General features: G+C 39.4%; 1 protein-coding gene across 5 annotated transcripts in view; it reads right to left on the bottom strand.

Annotated features, from left to right (window-relative positions):
• Window positions 1-22011, bottom strand: part of FREM1 (FRAS1 related extracellular matrix 1) — a 168804-nt gene that overhangs the window by 110563 nt on the left and 36230 nt on the right. For all 5 annotated transcript variants that reach the window (XM_033123895.1, XM_033123893.1, XM_033123896.1 and 2 more), the window contains 7 exons: window positions 19866-20167; window positions 18337-18533; window positions 12435-12758; window positions 9921-10029; window positions 6456-6587; window positions 4028-4372; window positions 3253-3395 (listed from right to left, as the gene is read on the bottom strand). In XM_033123895.1, coding sequence (XP_032979786.1) covers window positions 3253-3395; window positions 4028-4372; window positions 6456-6587; window positions 9921-10029; window positions 12435-12758; window positions 18337-18533; window positions 19866-20167 — 1552 coding nt within the window. The remainder of the gene's footprint in view (window positions 1-3252; window positions 3396-4027; window positions 4373-6455; window positions 6588-9920; window positions 10030-12434; window positions 12759-18336; window positions 18534-19865; window positions 20168-22011) is intronic.

Here is a 22011-nt window from a genome sequence, read left to right as displayed (position 1 = left end):
ATGGCCGTCACCTGCACTGTGCTTGGAGGAGCCTAAGAGAGGCTAAGTTGTGAACCGAGGCCAACTGTCACTAGAGCTGGTGTGACACCTGCCCATTCCGCATCTCTGCCCCTCCTACCAGTCTCAACTTGCCCTCTTCTGGATATCCTTAAGTTGTAGGACTTCTGTGCAGCTAGACTTCAGGTCAATCTCAACGATGGTTGTTCTGTAGTGTAGTTGTAATTTTGATGTGGTCACGTGAGGAGGCAAGCACAGCATTTACCTACTCCACCATCTTGACCAGAAATCCTTGTTCTACTTCTTTTGTTCTTATGAATACACTGATTCCTGGAAACTCTGAAGAATAAACCTTTATACTTACTACCTCCTCATCTCACTGACTCCTCAGTTTCTACCAAATGTTTCAGTCTTCTTATTTCCTCCTATGTTCAATAAAAGTTGAAAGAACAGGAGTCCACTTGGGGCCAAGACACAGTTCTTGAGATTCTAAGTCTGATACTAAGGTATGAAGACACACAGATGAATAGTTCAGGATTCTTTGAGCTCATTAATAAGCTCAAAGTTAATCCAATAAAACAAATAACAACCTCACAGTATAGTGATTTGATATCAGATCATATAAAAATACCAGCTGACCCAGCCTGAGGGAATTGTGGAAGGGGGACATCAGAAAATGATTCCAGGCGCAGGTGATGTTATGGCTTAGAGCAGCAAGTCCATAGTCTGGAAAGGAACTAAGCTAGAGCTGCCACAAATCAGAAGAGGGAGAATTTGGGGGAACTTGATGCTAGGTGGATTCTACTAAATGTGCTGCTACTGTATCAAAGGATTTCAATTGTCCTGAATTAAAAGGATCTCTTCTATTCTTAAGAGACCATGTGAGGGATTCTGATAATCTAGTCCCAAAAAGATGAAAGTTGGAAGTAAAGCAATGGCAATGGGGTGGGGAAGTAGAGACAGATGAGAGAAATTTATCCAGCAGATTTAGTAAGACTTGTTGACTAATTGGTTTTTCAGATATTAGAGAAACAAAGGAGTTAGAGATGGTTTCAGAGATTCTAGTTACAGTGGTTTTGTGCAAGTTTTGAGGTAAATATACTAAATGTCTTGTGGACATGGTAAGTTTAAAATGCTAGTGAGATATACATGTGGAGATGTCAGATAGAGAGGTGGGTGCACAAGGTTGAGCTGGAGAATATTCAGGAGCCAAAAATAGGTGGTACAGAAAGACAGAGCAAATTTATACATTCTCTCTGTCTGTCAACATAGATTAAGAAAATGAAAGCAAAGAAAAATGTGATTATGATCCTTCCTTAGAAATCCACCCATCAGAAGAAGTAACCTTATCACTGATCTACAGTTTTTAGTCTGACTTATTTGCCAAGATTTAGAAATAGTTTTGTTTCAATGAAGTCACTGTGGTCTTTATTTTAGAGGGATCTGACAACTACATATGAACTGAAATATGATATAAATAAAAATATGACCTACAAAATATATGATAGCAGAAGAGGAAAAAGAAGCCATGAGTTTTCTATTTTCAAAAAGGCATAGAGTCTGCTAAAAGTGGTATGGTATTCTAGTCAGAAATAAAACTCAGTTTGAATAGATACAACAGAAGGGTTAGAAATAAATCCTACTAATAGTTGCCGTTTTGGATTATCAAATCAACTAAATTCTCAATCAAAAATGTAATCTAGGGGGCCGGCCCGGGGGCTCAGGCGGTTGGAGCTCCGTGCTCCTAACTCCGAAGGCTGCCGGTTCAGTTCCCACATGGGCCAGTGGGCTCTCAACCACGAGGTTGCCAGTTCAACTCCTCGAGTCCTGCAAGGGATGGTGGGCTGCGCCCCCTGCAACTAGCAATGGCAACTGGACCTGGAGCTGAGCTGCGCCCTCCACAACTAAGACTGAAAGGACAACAACTTGAAGCTGAGCGACACCCTCCACAACTAAGATTGCAAGGACAACTTGACTTGGGAAAAGAAAAAAAAAGTCCTGGAAGTGCACACTGTTCCCCAATAAAGTCCTGGTCCCATTCCCCAATAAAAAAAGAAATAAACCTTTAAAAAAAATACATAGAAATAGTTATTTTAAAAAATGTAATCTAGAAATGGTGCATAATACATTGATGAAAATAGGGGCCCATTATTTGTAAAGGAGTTGATTTGTTATTCAATAAGCAGTTGAATCGAGAATTTTCTCATTCATTCTCCATTTCCTCTTAACAGGAATCACCTACTTCCTTCAGTTTCTGGGTTCTCTGACACCATTCTTCCTAATCACCCTTTTTTGTTACCTTCATCTGTGCAAACACATGAACAGCTTAATGCCCATGTATGCATTAATTAATGTGAATGACTGTGACATGGGAACACATTATATAACCAATAGGGATACCTACTTTCAGTAGTCATTCTAGAACTGGTTCAAGATTTGCTTAGATCCTTATACATGGTATCTTCCAAGATAATAGGTATAAACTGTCTAGGAAAAAAAAAACTACATGTAGTAGGTGACCATTTATTTTCAGCTCTCTTTTTTCTGCTCTTACCACCAACCGCTCTCTCCTTGCAAAGAGTCTACTCCTTTATAGTTGTCCAGACTGTACACCGATTCCATTTGCTGTAATTTCTTTATAGAATGCCTCCTTAAATCTATATCTGCATTCTATATATTTAAATGATATACTTGAGTGGTAGCAAAACTCCTAGTTCTTCAAAAGCAACAATAAATAATAGCTAATTTATTTATTGAGTACTTACCATGTGCCAAAAAGTTCTCAGTATTTTATATATATTATCTCGCCTTCACAATCACTCTATAAGGAAGTAGTATTATTCCATTTTAAAGATGAAAAAACTGAGGCACAGATCAACCAGTTAATTAGTGTCAAGGACAGAAGAGAAACATAGACTGTCTAACTCCAGAGCCTATACTTTAACCACTACATATAAAATGTCACTGTTTTCTTTAGTGCTATGAGGCCAAAAAATTTTGTGAGGTGTTCTGTACAAAAGGGTCCCACCGTTAAATAACCTTGGAAACACCACATTCATGGAAATTTATAAAACTCTTTAAAAAAATAAATGGAAGAGAAGTGATGTTGCAAAGAAATTGACTTAATTTTGCTTAATCTGTTGCTTCTCAGACTTTGAACACTGAAACCTATTTTCATGTAGTTTCTAATAACATCTCCGAGAACTGATATCTGTGGACAAGATTTTGGGAAGGTGTTTAGAGATGGCCTCTTACCTGTGGCACTGAGAAATTTGGAGGTTCATGGCTGTCCCACAGGACAAATTCAAAAGAATCGTCAAAGATTTCACCACCAAAGTGACGATAGTAGATAATGCCATTAAATAGATCCCTCTGAAAGAAGCCAGGGACAGGATAACCTGTTGGGTCCATAAAACACCAAATATTTTTGCAACCATCTGCCAGGCATTGGGGTATAAAGATATAGGACTTATCTCCAAGTCTCCTCTACTCCACTCTGCATATGTTGTATATATCCAAGGAATCTTCATTAACAGTTGTTAATCAAAGATTATAAATAATAAAGCAAAAAAATTAAAATTGCCACACCTCTCTTAAAATACATAGAGAAATTAGCATTAGAAAAATATTTTTAAGAAAGATAGTCTTAAGGAACACTAACTACTTGATCCCTGCTTTGTTACTCCTGACTACTTTAAGACGTAGTTATAAAATTATTCTAACAAAATATAAGCAAATATCATTCATGAAATTACTTTATCAATAACCTAGAATAGGCCAAATATCTCTCTTCAAACTTATTTGTTCTATCACTGTGCTTGGCAATCTTAATTTTTCATAGTGTAATGGTTACCTTCAGGCCCAGCTCTAGAACTTTCCAGATGCCCATCCTTGGATAGATCAACTTAGTTTCTCTAAGTTTCAGGCTTCCCATCTATAAAATGGGGATAATAATTGTATCTTACCTCATAAACTTGATTTCCACCTCTGCACGAATTCTGACACAAATGATCTTACTGTCAGAACTTACCTATCAGGCCTGGCCCTGGCTTTTTCATAATCTCTCCAGCCTGTGGTGGTTTTGTGATATTAAAGAAGATGTAGTCATCACTGGAGTCTATGTCTGAAGCTCTCAGCATGGACCCCTGAACCAGTATGGTCTGTCCCTCCTCCAGTTCAATCACAACATTGTTTATGAGGAACGGGGGGCTGTCATCTTTGGGCAAGATGTTGATAGGAAACTTATGGCGGATGCTATGATGGCCATCAAATATCCGGAAGACCACAAAGTCTTTGGTGGAGTCACTGTCATCATGATGATAGCGAACGACTCCAGCCTGCAGGTCAGCCACAGTGAAGAGAAATCCTTTCCCCCCTAAAGGAGAGAGCAGAGATGGCGCTGATTGGACGAGGGGGTGCAAAGGCAGCACCTGTAGTGAAAGCAGCACTAGACAAGAGGGCTTTAAGGAAAGTGGTGCAGCTGAGACTTCCCTGGCCTGGAAAAATGACACACTGTGTAGTGGGCTCTGGGCCTCCACAGACCTGGTTTTGAACACTGCCTGTAACACTTAGTATTAGCTATGCAGACTTGGGCACGGTATTTCACGTATCTGAGATTCATCCAGAAAAAGGGAATAATGTCTACCTCATATTCCCTAGCATGGACAAGAGAACTTAAACAATAGGAAGCCTACAATAAATGTTACTTATTCTTTAACTCGCTGTTATCATCTTACATGGTGGCACTTCTTAGAAGTGTGGTCTTGAACCACCAGCCTCAGCATCGTCTAGGAAGTTGTTAGAAATGCAAATTCTCCGTCCCTACCCCAGACCTACTGAATCAGAAATTCTGGAGGTGGGGCCCAGCAATATGTGTTTTATCAAGCCTCCAGGAGAGTCCAAGGCATGCTAAAGTTTGAGAATCGCTGGCTTATTGGCCAAGAGCTAAAGCTTGGGTAGCAAATGGCCTATGTTCAAAATCCCAGTTCTGCCACTTTCTAGGTATATGACCTCCGACAAGTCAACTTCTCTAAGTCTCAGGTTCCCCATTTGGAAAGTGGGAATAATAATAGTACCTCACTTTGTAAAGTTGAATGAAATAAGATAAAGCATGTAGAATGCTTTGCACTGTATCTGGCACAAAGTAAATGCTTAATAAATATTAGTACTGTTTTCTTATCTCCTCTGGGCCCAGAATATCATTGTGTTATGGGCTACCATTCTACATTTCATTTTGCAGCATGAATAAACATTGCTCCGCTCTGTATAAACTATTGCAGATCTTGATGGCTGGTGCCTCATTATTCTCCCACACACCACACGTACGTTTGTGTTGAGGATCTCACTGGAATAATGATTAAACACTAGTATAATAGACACTATAAGCTACTTGCCCAATAGCCACTTTCTGCTTCTTCCTCAGCACCAGAATCCTAGTTCTATTTGGAACGGCAATATGATCATTTTCTAAAAATGATGTCCCCAGACTCTGTTGCACTTAGGGGTAGTATGTGAGATGGTAGGAGACATAAGTAAAAGTCACTGTATCATACTCTGATTGTTAAAGAGAGCAAACTTAGATGGCACAACTTTTTTCATTCTCTTCCTCGAATACAGACCAGAGCCTAGAGGCACAGGCGCCATCTTGTGACCACTGACAGCAGAAAAGCACTTCCGGCATCGTGGATATGGAATACCTACCTACCTCTGGACAACTTGTCACATGAGGAAAAAAAATGAATTTTTAAGCCACTGTAGTTGGGTTTCCCTTACCTGCAGCGGAACATCCTCCCTTCCTGACACACCCAGTCTTAAGCTGACCTCCCCCTGCCCTGGGATTAGACAAGAGAATTTGTCATTTTATTTTGGTTTCAGCATTTCCTAATCACAACTGATGATAAATAAGAGCTCTCTTTCTGCATTATTAGGCGAACGAACAGGATAATTGAATTAAATCTTCTGAGCTCATAAAGTACGGCTATTGTTTTTATTAGGCCCATTAACCTTAACTACCACCCTTATCATTAAAATTATCAACTCATTTTCTTTAAACTATAGTAATTGCTTCTAATACCATCGTAACAAAATGATTACCAAAGTTTTTTTTTGTTTTTTTTAATGTTTTTTTTGTTTTTCAACACATTTCTCTGACGCTGAGAAATGAGAGAGAAATATTTTGTCTTCCAACTATAAGACAATCAGTTAAAGAGTATACGTAGAAGAAGCCCTACAAAGTATATTAGCTTTAAATAATGAGCTAAGGCACTGCTCATAAATGGTCATCCACTGATGTGAACACCCTAACACAAAAGCCAACTGTTTCAAGATCTCCACATTTTGGGGATATAACCATTCATTTAGGAATGGAGCCCAAGAAATGCTTCATAGATCTTATTAAATATGTTTTCGGACAAAGTACGTCTTGGGTTCTTTTCTAGGTTAAAAATGTTGGTCATCACCTCTTACTGTGAGCCGTCCATGCTGCAGGCCATCCACAGTGACTAGCTGGACAGCGCGAATGTCATCATTGTCGACGATCTGAAACTGTTCCCAAGTGATGGCCCGAGATTGGCCCTCCAGGAGATTCAGACCTACAGGACAAAATAAAAATGTCCTGCAAAGTTCTATGACATGCCAACAAGCCTACTTTAAGACAAGATTAATGAATTTTAACTCAAAGAACTAGCTGAAAATTGTATCTTGAAAAGCTTTTCAAGAAACTGGAATTGAGCTGTTATTTTTAGTAATATTTTTACTTTCAGTACTATTAACTCCAATCTGACATCTGGTTCCTTGTGACATATCCTTTAGAGACATGATAGTGCCAGAAAATAAACACCAAAGGAAAGAACAGATACTATGTTCATGGGGATCTCTAGTTCATTAAGGTCCACAAGGAGTTTTTCAAAGGCTATATCCAGATATTTTGTGGACAAAACAGAAGTTCTTTTACATATACCCTGTTTCCCCAAAAATAAGACCTAGCCGGACCATCAGCTCTGATGCATCTTTTATTAAGCAAAAATTAATATAAGACCCGGTCTTATATTATATTATTAGATAAGACTCGATCTTATAGTATAACAAAATAAGACTAGGTCTTACATTAATTTTTGCTCCAAAAGACGCATTAGAGCTGATTGTCTGGCTAGGTCTTATTTTCGGGGAAACACGGTACAGTTGATCCTTGAACAATAGGGGTTTGAACCGTGCAGGCCCACTTATATACAGATTTTTTTTTTTCAATAACTATTATGAATTTATTTTCTCTTCCTTATGATTTTCTTAATAACGTTTTCTTTTCTCTAATTTATTGTAAGAGTACAGTATGTAATACATATAACATACAAAATATGTGTTAATTGACTATTTATGTTATCGGTAAGGCTTCCAGTCAACAGTAGTCTATTAGTAGTTAAGTTTTGGGGAAGTCATAAGTTATACACAGATTTATGACTACCTGGAGGGTCAGCACCCCCAGTCGCCTGTGTTGTTCAAGGGTCAGCTATAATTTACGAGTTCGTAAGTAGCCCACAGGACAGAGAATGTAAAGTGGCTAAATATGCATATACAGAGCTACTGTACTAAGACAGTGCTCAATGGTGCTAGATGTAAAGTATCTGACATTTTATAATGAGGGCTGTATTTTAGTTTAGACTCTAATAAGGATGGGACTTTTGTAACTAAAGAAATCAAAATAAAACCTTTTTCTTGGACCCAGCACGCTGGAGGAAATCTGGGGAAAGAGAGTGCTGCTCAGAACAAGAATAAAGGTTCCAGACTGAATACTCCAGTGAGAGACAGGGAGCTGTAGCATCATCGACCCTTCCCATTACCCATTAGAGCTGGGAGCCAACAGATTACAAGGAATCTTGAAAGGGAGCAGAACTTTTTAAAGAAACAGCTGACAACATTTAAAGACAGTGTACTGGGACGTCCAGTTAGTGCTTCCCCTCAAAACTACCCAGCCTCCCTTGCCTTCCTGATCGTTTCCAACTGCAGCAGCCCCACGAGGGTTCCCACAGTCCCCACAATTTTAAAGCCTTGGCTGCTCCAGTTACCTCATCTTCTGATCTGTTTACCTCACTGCCTTCTGAGGCAAGGGCCTGATTTTTCCATGACCTCCCTTGAGACTGTGGCCAAATCCTACACCCTGGGGCTCAGAGAGTTTGTGCAGTGGCTGATAGGAGGGGCCAGGTAACACACCTGGACATGTGGGAGTTAACATCCAGTGAGGCAAACTGACCGTGATGAGGCAGGAAATGAGAAGGAGTTGACAGACTGTTCACCCTTTCTCCATCCCACCCAACTCCCCCCACACACAGTGGTTCCATCCCTTCCTGGAGACATCAGCACTATCAAGCCCTCAGCTTTATTTTCTTGTAAAGCTGTGACCAGCTCAGTCTTACTACCTCGGCTTCCCTTTTCCCCTTACTCTAGTTTTCAGTGCCGGGTTAATGCATACAACCTGCCTCAGGGGCTGCTGCTAGGGTACCTGGGCTAAGACATGCAGCATATTTAGAAAAAGGAAGGAAGGAAGGAAGAAAGGAAGGGAGGAAGGGAGGAAGGAAGGAAGGAAGGAAGGAAGGAAGGAAGGAAGGAAGGAAGGAAGGAGGGAGGGAGGGAGGGAGGTATAGGGGAAGGAGAAGTAGATATAAAGAATCTCTGACTGGTAATAAGTGTTGTGAAGCTAAGAGTGTACAGTATGGCAAAGAATGAGACATCATGGGACACAGCAGCAAAGCAAACAAGAGGACTAGAAGCATATATAATGAAATATTAAGTGATTATGGCTTCATGGTGGAGTAATAAATGATTTTATTCATTCATACTATTTCATTTATTTATTCATGACTATTCATCATTTATTCTATTTAATGTGCTTTCCAAGTTCTCAATGATAAACATATAAGTTCATAATAAGTAAAAATTCATTTTGAAAAGGATCCTAATGTCCAAAGTAGCCAAAATCAGATTTAGAGCTCTCTTAACATGCCAGGGTTTCACAAATCACAAGCACACGTACAGACTATCAAGTCTCTACGCTCAAGCATAATATACTTAATATGTGTTATTACTAAACTTTAGGTTACCAGTTCTTTCGTTGCTCTCATTATCCCTCTAACAAAGGTAGAGTAGGAGCTAGAAGTAGAATTATAAACCAAGGCTGCTCAACCAATATTCTCCATCTCTACTGAAATTCACATGCATACAAACACGCATGTGTGCACACACGCACACACAAACACATAAACACAAGAGGCAACTCGTTTAAGCTCCTACCTGAGGATTAAAATCAGACACATGTACTATCCCCTTAACAGAACCTACCACTGCTTATAAATATGTTTTGAATAATATTAACGGGATTAATGGGAAAGAAAAAAAAAATCTTCATTGACATTCTACATTTACATCTGACCTAAATATATACATTGCATTATAAGTCCACTCAGAAATGAGAGGCAGAGCATTCTTTTCAAACAAATAAAGCAGTGTAAGCTCTTACTTACATATTGTGGTTTCCATGCAACCCAACTTAAAAACAGGACAATGTACAGGGCACCAGTCTATGCCTTCCTTCTATCTCTCTGAATAATCACAGTCCGAGACCTTTTCTCTCCATCTAACTACAGCTTGGTATTACACACAGTCCCCTTTTTGCCTCATCCAGGTGAAAGTTCTTTTTGGCTTATCTCATGCAGAGGGAAGAACTTGTCTCCAGCACTCAGGAATCCTGGATTTAAATTTCTCACCCTGCCAGTAAGAAAAACAAAACCAAAACCAACTATCTGAGGCCCCTAACCTGTCTGGGTTTCAGTCTCCTCACATGTGAAATGGGGATCAAACCGCCTTTCTTTCCCGACCCATATACTTTGTCTTCCCTTCCGGGCTCTGTGGCTTGAAACCCACAAGAGCTTCACCTGTGTTCCAGGACACTCGCGGGGCATTGGTATCTGCTGTTCTGACAGAGATATGAACTGTAATCGGCGCGCTCCTTTCAAAGAAGAAGTCATACACCTCCAACTCCACCTGCAAGCAAACAGTTGCATATGAACCACACATTGAAATGTTCTAGGATAATATACCACTGCTTCTGGGGTATATACCACAGATGGAAGCAAAACAGATTCGGGTTGCTGCTGCTGCCTGATCTCATTTTTTGACAACCTGATCTCACTTTTCCGGGCTCTAGATCTTGTTCCTTAGTGTATTCGAATTTTAAAATTTTCTTCTCCATAAAAGAATTTTTTACCATGAAATAAGCAAATATGTGGAAGACGTGCCACTGCATTTGCTCAGGAGTCGATGTCAGTCCATCATCATACCAATCAAACCTCTCTCAAAGGTATGGGGTCTAGGTATGGTTCTCAACTGGGGGTGACTTTGTCCTGTCTCCCCAGGGGACATCTGGGAATGTCTACAGACATTTATGGTCTCACATATGAGTGTGGAGGGGGTGCTATTGGCATCTAGTGGACAGAGGCCAAGGACGTTACTGACATCCAACCAGGCATAGGGATAGCCCCACAACAAAGAATTATCTAGTCCAAAATGTCAGTGGTGCTGCTATTAGGAGACCCTCATCTAGAGGCCTCTATCCTTCTAGAATAAACCTCTAGATTTTATTTGTTCCCATGAAATCCATAACTACTTAGTGGGGCTATATGATAAGTTTTAAGCCTTGTTATGTGATATGTATGTATTTCACCAGGTGTTAACAGAGAAGAACGTGGTATAATACAAAAATGGAAGGTACACTGCCTACTTCTGAAGGATGTGCAATACATTTGAAAGGATAAGAGCAATTATCAAACAGTAACATATCAGCAAATACAACACATCAAAAGAAACAGATTCAAGGGTGCCAATGCAACAGACTAAAAATGAAACTACAAGGTGGGTGATGTATTTCTCGAGGTATAATGAAAATATTTATTAGGTTGAGCCATACAAAATTGTATGTTATGTACTCACTAAGGAATTGTCTTCTCAGTACATGTAGTACATAATGGAATGACTGAATTTTCCAAAGAGGCCTGACAGAATAGACGGCCTTGGTGTTACAGCCCAGAGAAGGGTCAGTGAGATTCGGGAGTACAGGCCATTGCTCAGCTCTCAGAAATCCCATCAGAAGCAGCCAAATGTACAAAATGCACTTCCAGGCCACAAAAATCTGAAAAGTGTATAATCTCCACTGAAAAAAAATCGAGTTACCTTCTAATGACAACAAAAAAAAATCACATGTTTGAACAAATTCTGCTTTAAGATTACATTATGCAATGCCAAAAAAAAGGCACACAGGAAGCGGCAGAGTAGAAGTGCTTCATTTGAGAGCTTGAGGTAAAACTGGACATCTAATGAGAAATTACTTCATAATATGGAAGGAATGAGAGGCTGGGGGGGGAAAGAAACAAAAGCTGCCACTTGCTATTATGAAATGAAGTAAATAAAAGCAAAGGGCAAAACATAATACTTACAGTCTGAAGTCCTTTGTCTGCCCTTGAAACTAAACGCTGCAAATGCCTAAATTAGATGGAGGACAATTTGGTAAACCCAGGGACACTCACGTCCCTTAATAAACCTGAACTCACATCTGTATCAATCTGCCCATTTAAATTGTCCAACCTGTTTGAATCAACCTGCTGGTAGGTCTTTAAGTATGTGAAGGATTATTATGTGCAACTCTGTAACCAGTTGTTCTTCACTCCCACTGAATACAAAACAAGAGGAAAAAGGCTGGAGTGGCAGCAGAAAAGATTTAGATTAAATAAAAAGAGGACTTTCCTGATGGAAAGTGTTCGACAGTGAAATTAGCTATCATATGAGACTATGGAATCTCCTGTACTTGGTGTTATTAATTAAGGATCCCAGTAAAACACTTCTGCAAACAAACAAAAAAAAAGAGTAAAGGAGTTTATTAATGAAAGAATTATAAATGAAACTCATCTCTGACTTCAATGGTCTATGTAACACAGGAGGGCACTAGAGTTCTCAAACTGGTGAGACCAAACGCTGCCCTCAGAAATATTTTGTAGCTGGCACAATATGTTTTAAAATTTGTAATATGTTTTCTATATTTAAAAATTGAAACATTTTTACAAAAAAATTATAGATTTCTAACTTCTTGTGACACATGAGCTATACACACTACCTAGCAACACTAGATGGTGTGTATCACCTAGAACTGAGTTGTAGCTGCTTCTTCCCACACCAGCTCTTTGTCCAGTTCCCCACAGTCTCCCTCCAGGAAGATTTGCTTATTTGCATCACCAGCCTGGCTCCTCTGGGCATTTGTGTTTGCATCCTGATGCACAGTGATTGATTCTGTTCAGAGCCAAAGCATGTACAAACTAACCTGAAGGCTAAGGGAAGTGGCTTCTTAAATAACGCTGCGAATACCAAATAGGCTAGGCGCTTTGTCGCTTCCATCTTACCTCATAATGTCTCCTTTCAGAATGGCTGCTGTTTGGTGGCTGATAGGCAATCTGCAAGTCACTGAGATCTTTCCAGGTGAATGAGGACACTGGTCTGGTGTGATCCCCCAGGTGAGTCACATAACCCTGGAGAGGGGCTTTAGTAATGTTGAACACCAGCAAGGGTTTGGGGGTCTCATCCTCTTCACAGTCCAGAACGGATGTCGTCAAAGAGGTCAGGATAAACTGATCCACTTCCAGGATGAACATGGCCATGAATGCAGCCCTCGGAATCTGATTTGGAATGCCAGCTCTGATATAGACAGGCAACCACGCACTCTCTGACTTTGGAAGGAGAAAGAAAATATGAAGGGGAAAACAATATAAAGGAATCTGTAACACACAGGGTTAATAATATGATATTTACCATAAAACCACAGCCTCAATAGAGGGTGTATCTGGCAGTGATCTGAAACCTGGCTGTACATTAAAATCATCTGGGGAGTTTCAACACATTCTGATGCCCAAGCTTCATCGGCAGAAGTCCTAATTGAATTGTTTCGAGGAGGGACCTGGAAAACTGGTATTTTTAAAGCTGTCTGGGTACTCTAATAGGCAGCCAGGGTTGAGAAGGTGCACCAATTTTGGCATCAGAAGGAACTGTGCTTTTATTCTATCTCCAGCACTTATGATCTGTGTAACTTTAGGCAAGTTATTTAATTCCCAAATCTCATTTCCTACATCTGTAAAATGGGAATACTAGATCTCCAAGTATTAAATGAGGATTAAATGAGATAGCCAAAGTAAAGTACTTAGCAGTAGCTGGCACACATCGCCAATCTCCTCCAGCCACCCTGTTACTTCCTGTAATGTTGTTTTAAAGCAGGCAGGGGCAGGATGAAGGAAAATGTCTTTATAGCTCGATACTCATGCAACTAAAGGATGGTTGCCAGTTGTCTAGTTAGTTAAAACTCTGAGTCTCCAAGTGAGGAGCAGGTAATGGGAATTGCAAATGACCACTCACACTAGAAATGCCCCCTTCTCAAATGAGAGAGCTATGAGGAAGAAGCCCTCAGGATGGGGATCCCCCAGAGAAACCATGAAGGTGCGTCCTGGGATCTAAGGGCTCAACAAGTGCTGCAGGTGGGAAGAACCTTCATAGTAGGAGATGCTAGTTATCCTGGGATTTTATGTTTTCTACTGTTGAGAGAACCAAGCTCAATTATTAGTCACATGGGTTCAATATTGCTGAACACTGGCTATTGGACAACGAGTTATAATCCATATATAACGGAATGTTAAAAATGGAATTCTTCTTGGCTCTGTCTCAACTGAAGTTCTAATCAAAGAGACGTCAGATTTCAAAGTGAATGTGGGACAGATACTATAAGCACGAGTTTATGAAAAGCACGAGTTTACAAAGCAAATGGTCTGGAACCAGCTCCGGACTCTAGAAGCCTTTTGCCCACTATAAGAAAGATAAAAGAAAGCGATTTACTTAGCGCGAGGAATGCTGTGTTGTGCTGAGTCACTCGCCTGACCACCAACACCACACAGCCACACAAAGAGGAAGGATGGGACCATGCTACATCCCTGTCTCAGGTGTCCAGAGACCAGCTTTAAAGTGTGTCTTTTACACGTGGAGCACACAGAGGGTTGATGCCAAACTCATACCTGAGGAAGCTAAGTGGCTAGAGGCAGAAGATAACGGTGGCTACGCTGGGATTGTTTTACATTCCTTGTTTATGGCAGGAAAGATTACATGAGTGCTTCCAGATATGGGCCAAGTGGAACAGAGAGTTCGTCTGAGGCCATCCAAGCCCGGATCTTTAGGGTACATCCTCGAGAAGATAAAGAATCCCAGCAGCAAGAAGCTGAAAGTGGCAATCATATCTTAGGAGCTACCGGAGGACTTCCAAGTGATCACTCGGGCCAGAAATGCATCCTCTTTAGAAAGAGATTTATAGGTAAGAAGCCTCAGTGATGAAGGATCTTTGTGATGGGGTATCTTCTGAGGAGCCATGAAACTGCCTCAGAGACAAATAAGCAGCTTGATACATATGCCAGACTCAGAGAACGTGAAGTCATATCCCATCAGTGCCTGATCAAACAAGACCTCTCTCTCCAATACTCCCCCCAAACCCACAGCCTGGAAGTTCAGAAAATACCTAGCAATGCTCCAAAGAAGAGAGAAGCTCAAAAAGAAACAGAGAAGACGATTACCGCACATATATACCCCCCAGCCCCCACTGCATGGATTATGAAGACAAATGAATGATATGCTGAGATACCCAGGGTTTAGAGTGTCTGTTCTTCACATGCCATGGGAAAAATTATTTGAAGATGCATAATTTGAAAATTGAAGAATGGAGAAATCACAATATAAAAAGGACTGGTGCTAAACAATAAGACCAACTAAAACAAGAGTTAAGATTAAATCAGTATGTTATTTTAAACATGTTAAGAAAATTGATACAAATGTCAAATGTCAAAAAAGCTTACTTGAAATAAAAGATGCATGATATAAGAAATAATAAGGGTAATAACTGTAGGCTAGAACTAAAATTGCAGATTAAAAAGTAAAGCCTGGGAGGCGGGCAACTGGCAGGAAAAAAGATAAACAGGATCAAGTCTCATCATCTATAGGAAGGAGCCAAGAGAACTTGTGTTTTGTTTGTTTGTTTTTCACTTTAAATATTAAAAACATAGGTTAAAGAATTTTTCATTTAGAATTTAATTCTAGTAAAACATAATGTGGGATATAGGACTTTCAAATAAGTAAAAATAAATGCCAAGAAAATATAGCCTATATTGAGAGATAAATTTTTTAATAAGCAAGAAAGCAGAGAACAAGATAGAAAAAAATCCCTACGTATCTATCAATACAAAAATAAAGCTTAAATTCCCTGGTTCATAACAATTATTCTGAAATTAAATATCCAATTATATGTGCCTTACAGGAGCGGCATTTAAAATAAAATTATATACAAAGATCAGAAGTAAAAGGATGATCCAAAGTTATCATGTAAGAAATAAAAGAAATGACCATATCAATTTCAAAGAAAGATGAATTCAAAGCAGGAAGCATTAAAAAGAATAGTGTGGCATAGTTGATATTCATAAACACTACAAGACAAGTCTTCCTGTAAACATCATTATATTTAATATTATTCTGGCCAAGCCAGTGGGGAAGAGACCAGAAATAAGAGGAGTAATTACTGGAAAAGGAAAGATAAAATTATCGTCATTAGTGAAAGATGTAATTAGGGTCTTTAAAAGCCCAAAGAATTGAAACATTCTTAGAATAATTGAATTCAAGAAAGAAGCCAGATAGAAGAGAATTATACCAAAAAAAAAAAAAAAAAAAAAAACTTTCCTATTTATCATCAGTAACCCATGAGAAGATATAATGAAGGCAAGAATTTATTCACAATAATTTCACAAAAACAAATTATCTAGGACTGGACTTAATAAGTGTGCTCAACTTACATGAAAAAATACCTGCAAACTTTAAAGAAACACATCAAAGAATACTTGCCTAGATGAAGGGGGATATCTCATTTCTGGATGAGAATACTCAACAGGGTAAATGTTCTAACATTCCAATTCTACAGACAAATAATTTGTAGTTTTAATCCAATCCTGATAAAAATGCTTATGGGCTTTTTTAAAACTAATATAAATGACTTAACTATTTTCTGGAACTAAAAATAGGTGAGAATGGATTAAGAAAATTTTGAAGACTAGTGATGATTAAGAAATTGCCTGTAAAATATTAAAGTGTATTATAAACCTATTATATTTAGAATAATAGAATATTGGTATAGGAATAAGTAGGCAAATCTAAGCAACAAAAGAACTAGCCTTGAAATAGTATACATAATATCTTTCTACACAATAGATGACTCATCTAAAATCAAGGGTAAAACAGGTTACCTATTCAACAAATAGTGTCAAAATTTTTGGCTACTTGGAAAAAACTATTCCTGTGTTTCAAAATATAATAAAATTTATTACAGGTGGATTACAAAGGCAAAGGTAAACAAGAAAACCTTTAAAAAACTAGAAGAAATTATGGGTGAATAGTCATTTAGTCACTCGATGGTGATGGATTTATACAAGCATAAAAATAATTTTTAAAAGATAGAAAATTTTAAATACAGTATAAATTCAATTCCATAAAACAAGGTGTGCATGTCTCCCCACTGTGTGTCCAAAAATGGTAGAAATACGGCTAGTTTTATTTTCTTATTTCGCCTTCTGTATTTTTTAAAAATATTCTCTGTAGTGAGCATATTACTTTTATATTCATCAGAGAATCTGTTTTATGACATGCCAAACTGACTATGGTCAATAGTTAATAATTAATGCTAAATAAAGCAAGAAGTTCATTTGAAGGGATAAACGCTCAGTAAAACTGATCTGAAAATATAAACAAAGCCCTAACTCAATATAGAAAGGAAAAAGAAGAAAAATCAATTACAAAAAAAAAAATGGATCTAATTTTTTTAATGGAGACAAGAAAACATTAAAAGTGAAAGGAGTTTCATGTTAAAACAAACAGAAGATAACTACTAGGAGTTAGGAGACTTAGAGTTTAGTCTTCGCTCAGCCATAAAACACCCATGTAATACATGGGCAAGTACGCAATTTCTCTGGCCACCACTATCAAATAAGGGGCCTGGGCTAAACCAGATATTTCCAAACCTAGCTAATAATCAGTTTTTTACTGGGGGCTTTTTCCCAAGCAAAATATGTGTAGTGCTTACTATGTGCCAGGCTTTGTGTGAAGTGCTTCATAACTATTTCATTTAACACTCTCAGTTACTCTAAGATCCCCATTTCAAGATTAAAGAAATGAAGCATAAAGTTCAAAGTCACACAGCTAGTTAAGTAAACATTTGAACCTAGGCAGTCTGGGCCCAGTGATCTTAACTATTACATATTAGACTCAATTTATCCTTTAAGAGCTCTCCAATTAACTTACCTGATCAACTTGACCAGACTATCTCAAAGTCTTTCCAAATCTCAATTCTAAATTTTCATGATCCTCTTTTATCATTTGCTTATCATTCCATGTCTTATAAATTTCTTAGGGATAGTAATGTTCAATATTTGTGTCTCAGAAGAAATCCTAGTGAGAAGTCAGACTGTGAAAGATGGAGGTTTTCACAAATGTAATCTTGGATCATTGCATATCAGCACAAAATCCAAGCTGTTGCAGTTGCCCAGCTACCCAAGAAAATAAATTATAGAATATGTACATGAATCAGTAAAATAGCATATTAAATATTTTGTATAAATTGATTCCATTTTACGCCATCATTTCAATGTAAAGAGATCAAGAAGAGGAAAGACTTTAAAAGAAATTGGGGGTCTGTCTCCTTGATGACCCAGCCTTCCATCTCAAAGTCTGGAAGAGTGAAAAGTATATAATCCGCTACTACAATAAACGGGGGACTGAAGTCCCCTCCCTCCCAGTTTCCTGGCTTTGCAGAGTAGGTACGTGGACCCCCTGATATCCTTCCTCTAACAGGTGAAAAGTGGTTCTAATAAAGAAGGGGGAAATGGGGCATAAAAGGAAGGTATTACAAAAGATCAAATGACAAGCTGAAGTAGAATGAAGGGAAAGAGTGAAGAAGGGTAGCATGTAACTGGCCCCAGTCCAGACAGAAGAGAGCCAAGCAGTTTCATCTGGCACACAGTCACCCCAGCTTCTTATACTGATATTATTTACAGAAGCTACTGCTTTAAGCCCTTATTAGCAGAATAAATAAGCCTCCAGTTCTAATGAGTCACTGGGCAGTTCCAGGCCCAATGCCCAGGAACTCCCCCTGGTATGGGAGCCAACACGAGCAACTCCAGGAAACTGGCCTTCTCTGTGGATCAGCTGGGGACATAGACACATAACCCCAAACTCTACCTTGTATACGACCTGACTCCTGCTATCTGTGAGGTCCAGTCGGATGGAGATATAATCGGTGTTGGGAGAAGGGGGATCCATATGCTGATAGCGAAGCCCCATCAGCAGGAACTCCTCACAGCTCACTTTGAGGCTTCCTATTTTCTTCAATCCCGGGACACAGCTTCCACCTGGACACTTGAGTTCTGTCTCCAGTTCTAGGGTGTACAACACTGAATTAAGACAGTCATTTGAACGTAACAATTGTCAAATGTAAAAGCCAATCCTCCCTCCCATGGGCAATTATTCCCTCTCACTGCCCCAGGAATACTCATGGGGACCCTCCAACCATTCACTCAGTGGGTTGTCATGCTTCTAAAAGCCTGTGATTTCTTTTACTGAAAAGAACAGTGGACTAGTTGTCTCGTGAGATCCTTGTGCACCGAGAGTTACAGAGAGAAAAATGAAATGCATTTTCTGGTGCTTGAACGTTTCTGACAGACAGGCCAGTGGCTCTCTCTAAGCCCTTCTACAGTCCAGCTCAGTCTGCGTTTGCAGCACCCACTTCCATGACTCCGTCATGCAATCTCTCTCTACCAGACTATTCTAATCACTGAAATGTTCTCCCCATTGTGCTTGTCACACACTTGAGTCGTGCATGTCTTTCCAGGTCCACTTAGTCTTTTTACTACACCTTCCCTTAAACATTCTTTGGCCAATTGCTCTCTCCCACTTTAAACCACAGTTTTTATGTCTCTGCCCAACTGCATTTTTTGCTCTTGCGGAGTGTGTGATACACATAGGACACTTATTTTTTTCAAGTGGCCTTTTGTATATTGCCTTGGGGCAGAAGATGGACATTCTTCTTCTTAACGCGATGGTTGTGAAGACTGAATGAGATGACTTATGTGCAAGTGTGTCGTTAGCTGTAAACTGCTGTCCAGCTTCAAAGTATTTCTATGACTATGATTATCCCTCATATTTCTTGGTTTCCCATCGTGCCTAGAACGCTATTGTACATATAGGAGTTGCCCAAAATGTATTGATGTAATAAATAATAGGGAAAAAAATTAACTATTAACTCTTCTTGATTTAAACCATGGCTGCTACTCACCAGCTCTAACTCAAATCTGCTCATAATCTAATAATAATTAATATACCAACTACTTATACTACAGCTGCCATTGCTGCTATTACTAATAGCAGCTGACAATTCTTGAGCACTTATGATGAGCCATACTGTGTAAACCATTTGTGCCAATGATCTCATACACTCTATCCTTACACAAGCCTATGGAGCAGCTACTACCCTTGCCCATTTCACAGGTTAAGTAACGTGCCTAAAAGCACACAGGAAATGAATAGCATAGGCAGTTTTCCAGCCCAGGTCTTTAGGACTTCCAAGTCCATACTCTGAAAAACTAACCTACAATTTTCAACCAGCTCCCAATAATATTAAGTAAAACTCTTGGTCACAGAGGTAGATGACCACAAACAGACATTTTCATCAGTTTTAGCAACACCCAAGTAAGTATTAAAACGTATCGTACGAGACTCAGGGAAAAAAGTGTGTGGCTGATCTCCCCGTGGTTCTTGCGGCCGAGACTCCACCACAACCATCTGGCCATGGGCTGGCAGCCGAGTTCCCACAGGGTCCAGCCTGACAGTACACTCCAGGGGAGCTGTCCTGTCGTAGTCAAAGCTAACCAGGTTCTTGTCAATGGCTCGGGACAGGCCATAGAACCTAGACACCTCCAGTACATTGTTACTCGTACGGATGATGTTACAGTCTGGTTCCAGGAGATAGACCCGCAGGATAAAGGTTTCGACAAACGTGTCTGTCTCAGTAAACCTGTGGGGAGAACAGAGCAAAGGCAGTACTTCGTGGTGCACAAATACTTCTGACACTTGCATGCTTGGACAGAAACTTAAAGACTGGCCTTCACAAAATTTGGTTACTGGATGGTTTGGATTTTATTTCATACTCTCTTCCCAATGTCTCTGTTCTTTTACTTTCTTCTTATCTTGCTGGCAATCCCTTTCTCTGCCACTTTCATCTCCAATGACCTTTCTTTCAATACCCGCTCTCAAGCCCATCACTCATACTGATATTTAATGATTGCAATGAGCTCAGAGTCTCACTTCTAGCACATATAAAATTTAAGAGTACGAAGCTCATATATTTTATGGGCTGAGTTTTAATTCAGGAGTGAAAGGGAGAGGAGTTTCTGAAGCATATGAAGGTCTTTCTGCTCTTCAGAAACACCATGACAAGCGCGGTTTTTACAGCCTAGTTTGGGTTCCCAGCTTAGTGTGTGGCAAGGTACTCTGTGATTGTTACTTCCATTCTCTCCAATACCTTAGTGACCACTTTGCCAGAAGAAAATTAATGAGAGATGGGTATGCATCGATAATGCAGCTCCTAACTGATATGCTTTTATTGTGGCTCAAGCTAATGGCAAACTAGTTACAAAGAGTATCGCAATCTTCATAAGAACCTATGTAGGCATTGTGAATCCCATTTTACAGATGAGGAAACTGAGGCATAGAGAGGTCAAATAGCTTGCCAAAGGGCTGGAAAGGAGGTAAGAGGGGAATAAGCATGCTTCCCGATTTTCCATCTCCAACTCCTTTGAATATCCTACTTTAAATGTCCTGAAGACCAAGAGGAATGACAGCTCCTCTAACTCTACCCTTCAGGACTGCTCCTCCGCACGCTCCACCCCTTAGAAACTCAAGGAAGAAATGGGACCAGTCAGAATTCATCAGCTTTTCCAGCCCTCCTAGGCAAGGTCTCTGAAACGAATTTGTTTTTTAACTTTAAAGTCTTAGAAAAATAAAAAGTTCCTGTACGCTCACTGCATCGTTTCCTAAGGAATCCTTGAGCGCCTTTTCATTTTCTGAGCACGTCATTGTTTTCGTATCTCTCCTTCAGCACTTGTCTCTCTGCATCACAATTATCTGACCGTCTTTTTTGCATCAGCCTATGAGCACCAAGAGTCCATGTATCCTCATCTTCGTGTTTCCTAAGCCCAGGACAGGCCTGACCTATGGCAGGTAGTCATCAGTGTTTATAGAATGGTTCACTATTCCAATGTCTTCTACAACACTCTTTACTGTTAGTCTAATGCTTACGGGAAAGTCACACTGAGCTATTATATCCCAACACTCCTAAGAGCAATAAAAACAAGTAAAAACTATATAAAGGCCTACTCCACCAACACTGCATTCTCAGTTGTTTATATGAAGTGAGCAATACCAAAAACATGAGCTTAATTTTTTAATTAATTTTTTACTAAGATATAATTAATGTACGATAAAATTCACCTTTTTAAAGCATACACGCAGTGGTTTCTAGTATATTCACAAGGTTGTACAACCATTATGACTCTAATCCCAAAACATTTTTATCACCCCAAAAAGAAATCCATGCCCACCAGCACTCACTTCCCATTTGCCCCTCCCCCAGCCCCTGGAAACCACTAATCTACTTTCCATCTTAATGGATTTGCCTTATCTGGACATCTCATATAAATAAAGTCATACAATATATGACCTTTTGTGCCTGGCTTCTTTCCCTTAGCATAAAGTTTTCAAGGTTCATCCACGTTGTAGCATGTATCAGTACTTCATTTTTTATGGCTGAATAATATTCCATTATCTGGATATCTCACATTTTGTTTATACATTCATCAG

Source organism: Rhinolophus ferrumequinum, chromosome 12 (assembly GCF_004115265.2).
Source record: "Rhinolophus ferrumequinum isolate MPI-CBG mRhiFer1 chromosome 12, mRhiFer1_v1.p, whole genome shotgun sequence".
Classification (NCBI taxonomy): Eukaryota; Metazoa; Chordata; class Mammalia; order Chiroptera; family Rhinolophidae; genus Rhinolophus; species Rhinolophus ferrumequinum.
The sequence above is the reverse complement of the archived record's forward strand: the minus strand, read 5'-3'. Positions and strand labels throughout refer to the sequence as shown.